Genomic DNA, 12,063 nt, shown 5'->3' with positions numbered 1-12,063 from the left:
GTATTTTCCTCTGTTTGTGCCTCATCTGATGGTCTCCCTTGTCATTCCTCCTCCAGCCCATAACCCAGCACAATCAGGGGCTGGTATGAAAAAGACGGCATCAGTTTTGCCATACGCACTGTTTGGAAACGACAACTTGATCTATTCTAAAGGGCTGTCACCAAGCCACTGCCCTGAGAAGCAGCATGTACGAATCAGAACAACAGCCCGTTTGTTCTGTAGGTCAGAAGCCAACCCTCATTTTATTAAAATATATACAGGGGATTGACAGAACGACCACGCTTTACTGCAGCAATGTACACAGAAGCCAAGGCCGCACCCGAGCTCTGGTGTCCTGGGCGGTCCCACAGGCGGCTCCTTGGAATGTGATCAGTCTTGGAAGAGACCTCCTGAATCTCAGACTTCTTGGCCACGCCTCTCGACCAGAGCTGGCCATGACCTTGACACCACGGAAGGGAAGGCCCATTTGCCTGGCGGCACCACGGGACCTAAGTGCCTCCTTCCAGGAGACCCGCATCACCGTGGCCGGCTGGAATGTGCTAGCAAGGCCACGGGGCTGGTGGAGTGGGGACCACTGCTTTGCTATTTGCATAGTCTCTTTGGAGGAAACTCAGTGCTTGCTAGCAGCCCTGCTGTCTTCCGAATGGTCTCAGCAACCAAGGTCGCAGTGGTCTCCCAGAAGGTGAGCTCTGCTCCCTCTCCACTGAGTTTCAATCCTGAAGTCAGAAGCCCTGGCTCAGCCAAGTTCACGGGCAGAGTCAAGCTTCAGGCCCACATGGCCTCGTGCCACACACGTCTGGATGGGACAGACGCTCGAACAGTGTCTCCCCGGGCCCGAGGCTCACTTCATGTTTCTCTCGATCCAGTCTTTAAAAGGCAGGACCTTGCTGAAGGCCGTGTACAGGCTGTGGCCGCAGTCCCTGTCATAGCTCCAGCTGACTAGCCCCACCAGATGCCAGCGTGGCTCGGGGGACGCCCGTCCGGGGAAGGCCACGGCGGCGATGCCTCCCGTCTCTGCTGTGCAGATATCAGAGGGGGCGGCGGGATCCCGGGTGGCACAGAACATGTTGTCCGTGACACTCACAGGGATGCCGTGTTCCTCGTGCTGCTCCTCACACAGCAGAGGGTCCACGACCCTGACCCCCCCTGAGCGCAGCGTGTCGTTCTTGAAGCCGGGGCTTCTTGCGTCGGCTAGCACATTCCAGCCGGCCACGGTGATGCGGGTCTCCTGGAAGGAGGCACTTAGGTCCCGTGGTGCCGCCAGGCAAATGGGCTGGACGCGGGTGCTGACGCGAGCCTTGTCCAGGAGCTTCAGGATGGCGATGTCCGTATCCAGCAAGATGGGGTCGTAGTTGGGATGCAGAATGACTGCGGAAATCTACAAATGCAAGAGATGGACGACAGTGGTGAGCCCTCCACCACACAGGGAATAAGAGGCAAGCCCCGGGGCTAAATTATCAGGACAAAGTGTCTTGGAGACAGCTACAAAGATTTGGAGAGACTTTGCTTCAGGCTTTATTTGGGGGGTTGTGGAGTGAAATGCCCACTGCCGCCTGGTAGGTGGTGTTAACTAAGTGGGGTGACAGACGGGGCTGCCGAGAACAGGGGTGCCTACCCCATCCGAAGTGGGTAGTGGCCACTGGGCTCCACTGGCCACTGCCAAGCCAAGAAGTGGCCAACTTTCTGACTTTCTCAAAAAAGAGATTCCAGGGGCGCCTGGGTGGCTCAGTGGGTTAAGCCGCTGCCTTCGGCTCAGGTCATGATCTCAGAGTCCTGGGATCGAGTCCCACATCAGGCTCTCTGCTCAGCAGGAAGCCTGCTTCCCTCTCTCTCTCTCTGCCAGCCTCTCTACCTACCTGTGATCTCTCTGTCAAATAAATAAATAAAATCTTTAAAAAAAAAAAAAAGAGAGAGATTCCAGATCTTCATCTGAACCTTCTGATTTTTAAATGTTGGCAAATAACTGGTTAAAAAAAAAATGTGTGCTAGCATTATGCAAACACAAGCCCCCAAAAGACTACCAGATTGCAACCTCTGGCTCCAGGTAAACAAAGCTACACCCAGAATGTTCCACAAGACTTTTCCACAGTCTTTGCTGATTGTCCCAACCCTTGCTGATCATTGTCTTTGATGGGGGCCTCTAGGAGCTCACATGTATGATATAGTCTAACATTTTTATGTGCAGGTTCTATTACTTCAAGTATATTTGGGTACATTTCCTCGGGGCTTCTTTTGTGTCAAACTAATCACAATATGCTGGTCTGTCTCTTCACTGGCCTGTGGACTCTTCAGGGCAAAGACCGTGCCTTTTTCCATGCCTTACTCAGTTTTGTATCCATTCCTGTGATTGGCATTCTGTGGGAGCTCAACAATGAGCAGAGAGATGGACAGATGGGTGGACAGAGAGAGAGCAGGGTGGGTAGGTGGACGGAAGAGAGAGGGGGAGGGAGATAGGCAGAGAAGACAGAGGAATATTAAAGATTACTTAGCAGTATCTTGGGTAAAGCCTTTCTAAGTCCTCGAAGCCTACCTTGTACAATGCCCTAAACAGAATAGGAGATTAACTTTTGATGACCACAGTGATATATGATAAAATCTTATTTTGAAAATGAAAGGAAAAAAAGACTCTGTAGTCTTTCTAGATGTGCCTTTCTAGTATGTATGTGAAATACTGGGCGCCTGCTCCCTGCCAGGCTCTGAGCTGGGTGCTAATGTGCTAAGGCGTCAGGATGGATGCAGCCACTGCCCCCACCCCCACCACTGATACCCCTACCCCTACCCCCCGGAGTTTGCTGAGCCAACACCTAGTTTCCAGGTTATAGCCCTCTCTTACCCGTAAGTTCTGGATGGTCTTCTCATCTCGGTCATCATCCCGGTAGAATTTCCCTAGGACAACTTTGAGGTCTGCTGTCTTGATCATGGTGACCTTCCCCAGGTCGGTTACGCAGTGGGCAGCCACCACCACGGTGCGCTCATTCACCAGGGCGCCGCTGCAGACCAGGAACCACGTGTCCTTGTGCAGGCTGCCACCGTGTACCCCGCTGGCCCTCCTGTAGATGGCCGCCTGCCACGGCCAGCGCAGTCCTGGGATCTTGGAAGCAGTGACGTTCTCTGTTTTCCCACAGACTGTGAAGAAACACCAGCTCAGTAAGATAACCTCAGACCTTTCCATGCAAAGGGGAATGTGTTGCGCAACCCAGAGAACACAGATCTGGAAAGGTGGGTCCACGGGTGTCGTGACCACTGTGTAGTCATCAGCCACCTTGACATGGTTGGCTATAAAGTCTGAAGTTAAGATGGAAGGCTTGGGATCCTAGGCTCTTCCTATCAATAGGACCTTGGGCAAATTGCCAGATCTCTTAAAGCCTCAGTCTTCTTGCCTGCAAAATGGATCTAATCACCGCATATGTCTCATAGGGTTTTTGTGGAGACTGGATGAGGATCTATGCAAACAGACTCAAAATATGATGCCTATCATGATAAACTTGACCACAAAGAATTAAGCCATACTGCTGTCTTTTGACAAAGCGGGTAGGGAAGGTAGAACTTGGTATGTGCAAGACCCTTTTCCAGAGTCCTCCACGTATTACTTTAGTCATTATCACCATAATCATATGGATACTCAACACCGCATCGCCTAATCAATAACTGCCTACTGAGTACCATGGGATGCTAAGCATGAACACAGGCTCGGACAGGGTATCCAAGACAGTCTAAGTAGAAGTCTTCTGATGTCATTCACCCTTCCCCCACTTGGGGCTTCATTATGGTTCTCTCTCTCTGCCACTCCCCTGCATGGGGGCTCTCTCTCTCTCTCAAATAAATACCTAAAATCTTTTAAAAAAATAAATAAAAAATAACGATCCACAAGGAAGTATGGCCCCTCCAAAAAAATTCATCAAAGACCTAAAGAGTCAGTTTCTCCACAGTTAGAAGTCTGTGCCAAGGGAAGGAAGGTCCAGCTGTGGACTATCAGACATAACCAAGCTACGGAATTAGCTGGAGGCCCACTGGCCGAGGAAGCTTAAGACAGACAGCGCCCCAGCCCCTGTCCCGGGAGGAGCCCTGACTCACTGGGGACACAGGATGGGGCTCGCCCGCTCCACTTCCCGGTCTTCAGGCACGTCCTGCGGCTGCTGCCCAGGCGGCGGTAGAAAGGCGAGATGCACTCGTACTGGAGCTGGGTGTGCAGATGCTGGAACCCAGGTGGCAGGTCTCCAAAGGGAAGGGCGGGCTTCTTGGTGGGGGCACCCTGCAGTTTCTGCTTGCTGAAGGATGCTGAGTAGAGCTGGTGTAAAGGCGTCTGCCTACATGGGGACCCAGGGCCCAGAGAGAGAGGGCAAGAGTCAGTCACCATGGCCCTGTTGTGTACGTGCCAAGCCCTGGCAGACATCTAATCATGGCAGAAAAAAATATGGCTATCTCTCCTCTGTGGATCTCTGTACCTCCTGCCCCCACCCCCCACTCCCCGTCCTGGTCATCTTTCTCTCTCTCTCTCTTAGGCGCATGTACACACACACTTCCCCTCTACCACCAAGTAAATTCTCTCGCACCCCTCCACCTTCATTCCGTGCCTCTATTTCCATTTCTGGCACGCCTCCAGCTGTCTAGGATTTTAACCAGGGAATACTATCCGGCATAAGAGCTGCTGTTCCAGGGTAGGCGATACAGGCGTACAGAGAAAAATTAACTGTGATTTAAACAGGAAAGGAAATTCATCTGAAGCCGGGAGTCTTTTTTTCTCCAGACATTATCATAATGGAGCAATATCACAAATTGACTTGAACTAAACTGTGTGGATACAGTAGCTTGATTTAGCAATCAGTGTCTGTAATTAGTACACCTCAGAGAGTAGGGCTTTCTCAGAGCACGCTGACTGGCAGAAATTCAGAGCATTGTGTGTAAATGTGAAAAGGCCTTTCAAATGAGCCCTGAAAGCTGAAGCCCCCAGAGACCCCTCCGGGATTCTTGGGGGAGACATACACCCCTTGGACAGCCTGCGTTCATTTTATATCAGCGCCTAACGACCACTGAGAAGTTAGAATTCCTCTAGGAAACAGTGTGTTGATCTCTGTGTAATGAATGGGGAAAGGAAGCCCGGAGGGGGAAGCGGGACTAGAGATGGGCACACAGGAAGCTAAGATGGTCCTCAAGGCAGCACTTAACAATTAGGATTCACAACCTGGTGTCTCTACTGTGCCGTCTGATGCCATCGTAAGAAATCTATTTGATGAGTCTGTTCAGTGCTTCCCTCAGAGCAAACGTTCCATCCACTTTGATTTCATTCAATGAATCTTTAGCTTGTTTATAACAAGGTCTGCGGTTCAAGGAGCTTCCGAACTGGCAAACCAGCTAGCTCATCTTTTGGTCCATCTGTTGAAAGATGACACTGCCTTTTGTGGTCCTTGGGTGACCAGGCTGCTAGAGATAGGTATATCCATATTCCAGCAGTCTGTCTTCCAGAAAGATCCTTAAAACCAAGTTATAGGCTTGCTTTTTCATCCACGTGAGCCACCTGGCATCTTATCACCTAGCCTCCCATTACAATTGCTTTAAAAATGCCCCTTTGGAGAATAGTGTGGAGATTCCTCAAGAAATTAAAAATAGAGCTTCCCTATGACCCTGCAATTGCACTACTGGGTATCTACCCCAAAGATACAGATGTAGTGAAAAGAAGGGCCATCTGTGCCCCAATGTTTATAGCAGCAATGGCCATGGTCGCCAAACTGTGGAAAGAACCAAGATGCCCTTCAACGGACGAATGGATAAGGAAGATGTAGTCCATATACACTATGGAGTATTATGCCTCCATCGGAAAGGATGAATACCCAACTTTTGTATCAACATGGACGGGACTGGAAGAGATTATGCTGAGTGAAATCAGTCAAGCAGAGAGAGTCAATTATCATATGGTTTCACTTATTTGTGGAGCATAACAAATAGCCTGGAGGACAAGGGGAAATGGAGAGGAGAAGGGAGTTGAGGGAAATTGGAAGGGGAGGTGAACCATGAGAGACTATGGACTCTGAAAAACAGTCTGAGGGTTTTGAAGGGGCGGGGGGTGGGAGGCTGGGGGAACCAGATGGTGGGTATTAGAGAGGGCACGGATTGCATGGAGCACTGGGTGTGGTGAAAAAAACAATGAATACTGTTACTGTTACTAAATTTATTTTTTAAATAAATTAAAAAAAATTTTTTTAAATGCAAAGTGCAGTGGTCTTTTAGTAGTTCAGGGGCTCCTCTACAAGATGTGTTGTCGGAAAGAACAGGTTCATCCCACTTAGTGAGGAGTCCAGCTCCAGGTAAATTGTAAAGATCAGGAAAAGACGGAATTTGTATTCCACTGTCACTGTTCCCAAGGAAATGCCCTGCCTGAAATGGGAAGAACAGAGATAGAAGGAAATATCCAAGGGAAAGGTAAGAGATTGATGAATATCCTGCTTTAGGAGTATTTCAGGTCACTTGGCTGGGGTCGGTTCTAATCACTGGGATTCATTGTGACCATTCCTGAAAGCAAAAGCTGCTACTCACAGCTGTTCACTTGTGCGAGTGTTCTGCTGAAGCCTTTCCATTGGGTTGGGCAGCAGCTTAGTGCCTAAGACCCTGAACACTATGAAGATCCGGATTCGCATCCTGGATCTACAGTCCGCAATGTGATTTGGGTGAGTTAATGAATTTCTCCAAGCCCCACTTTACCCATCTGTACTAAAATTGGTAAGAAACCCTACCAGGAAATGGCAATAATAGTAATACCTACCTCAGAGGTTGCAGGAAAGATTAAACGAACAAACAGTTGCAAAGCACTCAGAGGAGGAACGGGGCATGTAGCGAACATGCGGTAAATGCTAGCTCGCTCCGCCTGCCGCATCTAATCCCTACAGCAATCCCCAGAGATGGGCGTTATCGGGATTGCCCTGAGTTTTCAAAAGAGGAGACTAAAGGCTTAGCAAGATCAGGAACTTGCCAAAGAATACAAAATACAGAGAGCCCAAACCCGGTCTCGAGCCATTATTTGTCAAATCCATTCATTCGTTCATTCATTCATTCACTGTTTGGGGTGGTTGTGTTTTGGCAGGGGGGGGGGGTGACTCCACTGCAGCAAGCATTGCTCTTGGCCCCAGAACTTAAACATGAACAAAACAGAAAAATGAACAAAACAGAAAACGTTCCTGCACTTATAACTTTTACACATTTATTTTGGTGAGGTTAGGTAGAGATAGAAATTGAACAACAACAAAAACCCGTAGGTAAGAAGACAGGTAGGGCTGAGAGCGAATCTGAGACCTAAGGCTCACCAAATACGAGAGCCCAGAAGACAGCTCTGCAGTCAGCATCAGGTAAGATTACTTTTCTTCCTTTTATTGATCAGTTCTCTGAGGTTGATGATGACTTTGTTTTTTATATGAAGTGTAAAAGGAGAAAACATTAACCGGTACTACAACATTTGGGGGTGGTTCTTGTTTTCCAAAGGATGGTCAGAAAAGGTCTCTCTGCCAGGTAGACACCAAGCAGGGAGCAGACAGAGCGAGGCTTTAAACCTCCTGGACATGCAGCAGAAGTGGGGTCTGGACAGAAGAGCCAAGGCTCTGAAGCAGCGTTGTTGGGGGAAGGGGAGGGACAAGTTGGGCCACCTGCGGGGCCAGAGTAGAGGGTGAGGAAGAGAGTAGTAGGAGATGAGGTGAGAATAGTTTCTTCTACAAAATGAGGAGAGAAGACATAGAACTGGGCCAATTCTCTGCCCCCACAATGGTCCCCACTTCTGTCTTCCCAGGAGGAAGTCTGGGCAGGCATATCTGAGGGCTCTCCTCCCTCATCAGGGGTGGTCATTTGTCTCTGGTTCCTGGGGACCAGCGACCTGCCTCATCTGGTTGATTACCACCAACATCTTCCTGAGCCATAGCTGATTGCACGGGGCAGGAAGGCCATCTCCCTAGAAGCTGCCCTAGTCAACACAGAGCAATTTCAGGAAGACTCAAGTGTTAAAACCCAGTTCCTCAAGGATCATCAAGTCTCAAGTCCCACCAGCCACCTACTTTCCCACGATCCTGTGAACCGTGTCCATGTTCCAGCAGTTGCTACCTCTTGGCCAAAGGCAGCTGGCTCATCAGCCTCCCTCTAACAGGCCCTATTCTTTCATGAGCAGGCAGCACTGAGTGTCCCTAAGAAACCCCGGACTGTCTTTGGCCAAACACAAGTGGGGGAAGAGGGGTGGGAGGCGACACACTCGAGGCGTTTGCCTGGAGCCAGAGCCCAGGTGTTTCGACCTCACCTTGATTGAACCTGCATGGGAAGAACTCTGCGTCTCACCAGGTCTGAGATCTTTGGTTCTCGGCAGGCTAGAATGAAGGAGACAAGAGGGCATCAGCTTTTGCCATATTAACTGCTCACGTTTATTCGGTTCAGATTCATCCCTGACCGCCCTTTCTGGACACCCCCAGAGGTCTCAGAGGGGAGGTATGCCAGTGGGTGTGGAAAGCTCCCTAGCAAAAGAGCTCACTGCCTTTCATCGAAATGGACAACCCCCTCTGAACAACGGCCATGGGGGACGCACTTCTGAAAAGCCACTCCACCCGGGTGAGGTGAAACCTTGGCTGTCATTAGATTGGGACTATCTGTTCCCACAAATGGCATCGGTGAACTTGATGGAAGGTGGAGTCACGATTGAAAATGAAGGTTCTAAAATAGAGCCCAACACAGGGAACTACAAGGCTCTCATTGAAGACCAGATGGCAGCGTCATCTTGGGTAGTCTTGGGTAGCTGATTCCTCTAGTTCCTTCCTCTGAAATCGAGGCTCCTAATGATCACTTGAGGGCACCTCAAAGCCCAGGCTTAATTTTGCTGAAGTGTCTCTTTCTTCACTTTCCCAATCAAGCGGCCAACATTCATCTAATTAGCAAACTAGAGAACTTTGGTTGTTATTAATTTGTAAGAGAAGAGTTGACAAAAATCTCCAAGGACATATGAAACACCGTTTCCATACTTAATGAAATCAAGAATCGGAGTCTGTGTTGGTGAGGAGGAAGGTCGCTTCTGGCTAAAGTCTAAAGTGATTTATTCCTTTCACAAACCTTCCTCTTTCATTTCTTTTCCCATGACTTGGGTTGTTGACAAACACCCAGAAGGGAAAGTGGAGGATTAAGGCAATTATCTGGGTAATCTAGGCCAAGGACATGCTTTTCTTCCTAGGAAACAGCCAGATAATTGTGACCTGCCCCCAAAATACAGGGGCTGTTGACCCGGTTCAGAAAGAAACTATGCATCCCCACCACCAAAGGGGTAAGTTTGAAGGTTCTCTATACAACGTTCCATGTTTTCTGGTCCCAAACCAACCTTTACAATCTACTTCCCAGAATCTCTGTTGGCCCTACTTTGAGTTTACCATGGTCCTTTCACTTCTGCCTCTACCTTTTGTTTTCCTTTGTCTTCTGTGACAGGAACATAGTCCCAGCTGCTCTGCACCTCTTGTGAACGCTTCCCCGCCTCCCAGATTGGCTTGGCCCCCACAGGCCGCATACAACTGTCGCTATTTCAAGCAACAGTGATCATCCTTTTCTCTCAACACACACTGCTCATTCATTTCCTCTAACTCTGCCTTGAATGCTGGAGGTCTTGCCATCTTAGTAAGATGTTTTTCTTTATGTTAACATCTTAAACCTCCCGCCACACAGGCTAGCAGGGATATTGTGCCTGTTTTGTTCTTTTATTTCCTGTGCCAAATTCCTATTTCATAGAGAGTAGATAAATGTAGCTATATTGGACCCCACTGATGGCCTCGATTTTGACCTTGGGTTTACATAGATAAAACCCAGCCCTGTCATCTTTTCTAAACTGCTCTGATAATTTTCTAACTCTTCTTGATCATAGCGAGAAGCTGTGACTAGGAGAAGTAGGTATTCCGGAGGTCCAAAAAGAAGCATATGTTTTCAGGGATGGCTTTCCACCTAGAGTCATAGACGGTGCCAGTGAGAACCTAAGAGGGAATGGTATCTTTTTCAGGGGCTCACACACAGGTAGGGAGCTTCCAAGAGGTCCAACAACTCCATCTATGTCACACATACTCATTCATTACCTTTTATGCAGATGGGCTGTTTCCCCGACCACTCTCCATCCTGCTGGCAAGTTCTCTTCTCATTGCCGCTAAGAACGTATGAGTTATTACAAAAGAAGGACACAACTGTGCCAACTTTGGCATAGCGCCCGTTGATAAGCCCAGGGCCTCCTGTTACCTTCTGGTACCCATTAACTGGACCCCCGGGGTCTGAGCAGTTACTTTCTTCAAGGACTAAAAGAAAAAATAAAAGGGAGAGAAATAAAGAACTATTAAAAGTGTGAAGCATTCCATTTTAGAACCGGATCTTTTCATGTTTCACTGAATTAAAAATGCAGCAATGTGGAGCCTGCCAGCGATGGTGCCCAGAGGAATCAGCAAGAAAAAACTCGTAACAGAAAATGTATGTGTTAGACATGTCCTCCCCTTGTTTTAACGATCTATTCTTAAATCAAGAAGTATTTCATTCCCCATATAAATAAATTCGACACAACTAGCTCTCCTGTGGTCTTGTTCATTTCTTTCTGGAGCTGTGGGAGCTGGGCAGGCCTGGACAGCAGAAACATCACACCTAGATTTTACAATCAGTACACAGGGATGATTATTTTCCAGTGTCATTGTATCATCTCCTTCATTCCCTAAAGCTGGGACAATTAAACTAGAGTCCTCAGTTTCCTATTTGTGTTGTACCCAGAAAACAGAATTTACTAGAGACAAGGCTGCATAGATGAAATGAATTTAGATTTTATGTTTCATCTTCAGGGACACAAGTGTGCTGTAAGGTATAGTTCTAAAATACCAGATGATAGAGGGGCGCCCGTGTGGCTCAGTCGTTAGGTGTCTGCCTTCGGCTCAGGTCATGATCCCAGGTCCTGGGATCGGGCCCTGCCATCACGCTCCCTGATCTGCAGGAAGCCTGATTCTCCCCCTCCCTCTGCCACTCCCCTGCTTGTGTTCCCTCTCTCACTGTGTCTCTCTGTCAAATAAATAAGTAAAATCTTAAAAAAAAAAAAAACCCAGATGATAGAAATTCAGAGATATGAAGAAGTTCCCCTGATCTCCAAGTACACACACTTTCCCTCTAAATGTTTAACAATATTCATTACAAAGACATTTATTTTTTTAAAAGAAAAAAAGATTTATTTGAGAGAGAGAGAGACATTAGAGTGCAGGGATGGGCAGGAGAGGGAGAAGTTCAAGCAGATGCTGTGCTGAGCATGGAGCCTGATCCGGGGCTCGATCCCATCACCCTGAGATCATGACCTGAGCTGAAATCAAGATTCAGACGCTTAACCAACTGAGCCACCCAGGTGCCCCCCAAAGGCATTTCTATTCTCTAACTCAGGTTGGACAGTCACACAAAGTAGAAGAGGCAACACCTGCTATTCTGAGCACTGAACAGGATACTAGACAAATCCTGGAAAGATTCCCTCAGATAGGGTGCCAGGGTGGCTCAGTGGGTTAAGCCTCTGCCTTCAGCTCAGGTCAGATCCCAGGGTCCTGGGATCGAGCCCCACAACCAGCTCTCTGCTCAGTAGGGAGCCTGCTTCCCCCCCCACCCCGCCCCTCTGTTTGCCTCACTACCTACTTGTGATCTCTCTCTCTCTGTCAAATAAATAAAATCTTTATAAAAAAGATTCCATCGGATAACATATTTTTCTCAAATGGATTATGGCACAATGGTGACTATTACACTCTAAGGACACAGAGTAGGACCCCTGAGGAATTCAGTCATTAATTACTGCATTTGGGTACCACTTGCTGTCAGTCTCCCTGGTCTCTTTTTAATCATTTCTTCTAAGATACAGTCTCATCCCTGTGAAACAGTCCCCAAGCAATGTGATTGTGCTTCTGACACGCTTTTCTTCCCATAAATGCCCGGTTACCTTTTAAGCAACGTGTGTGCTTGCCTCCAGGCAAGAAAAGAATCTCCATCCATATAACATTTCTAAAATATCTGAGAACTAAAAATTAGTAAATTTCCCCATGGGCAACTTGGCAAGGCTGCTGATAT

The 12,063-nt window shown here is 48.2% G+C and overlaps 1 protein-coding gene across 6 annotated transcripts in view; it reads right to left on the bottom strand.

Annotated features, from left to right (window-relative positions):
• Nucleotides 1–210: 210 nt before the first annotated feature.
• The window catches only part of PAMR1 (peptidase domain containing associated with muscle regeneration 1), a 150,372-nt gene continuing 138,519 nt past the window's right edge, over nt 211–12,063 (bottom strand). For all 6 annotated transcript variants that reach the window (XM_045066019.1, XM_045066020.1, XM_045066021.1 and 3 more), the window contains 5 exons: nt 10,071–10,283; nt 8,270–8,336; nt 4,075–4,307; nt 2,834–3,126; nt 211–1,378 (listed from right to left, as the gene is read on the bottom strand). In XM_045066019.1, the coding sequence (XP_044921954.1) occupies nt 842–1,378; nt 2,834–3,126; nt 4,075–4,307; nt 8,270–8,336; nt 10,071–10,283 (1,343 nt within the window). In that variant the 3' untranslated portion in view covers nt 211–841. The remainder of the gene's footprint in view (nt 1,379–2,833; nt 3,127–4,074; nt 4,308–8,269; nt 8,337–10,070; nt 10,284–12,063) is intronic.

The sequence above is a fragment of the Mustela putorius genome, unplaced genomic scaffold (assembly GCF_011764305.1).
Source record: "Mustela putorius furo isolate JIRA1106 unplaced genomic scaffold, ASM1176430v1.1 tig00003859_pilon_pilon_pilon, whole genome shotgun sequence".
Classification (NCBI taxonomy): Eukaryota; Metazoa; Chordata; class Mammalia; order Carnivora; family Mustelidae; genus Mustela; species Mustela putorius.
The sequence above is the reverse complement of the archived record's forward strand: the minus strand, read 5'-3'. Positions and strand labels throughout refer to the sequence as shown.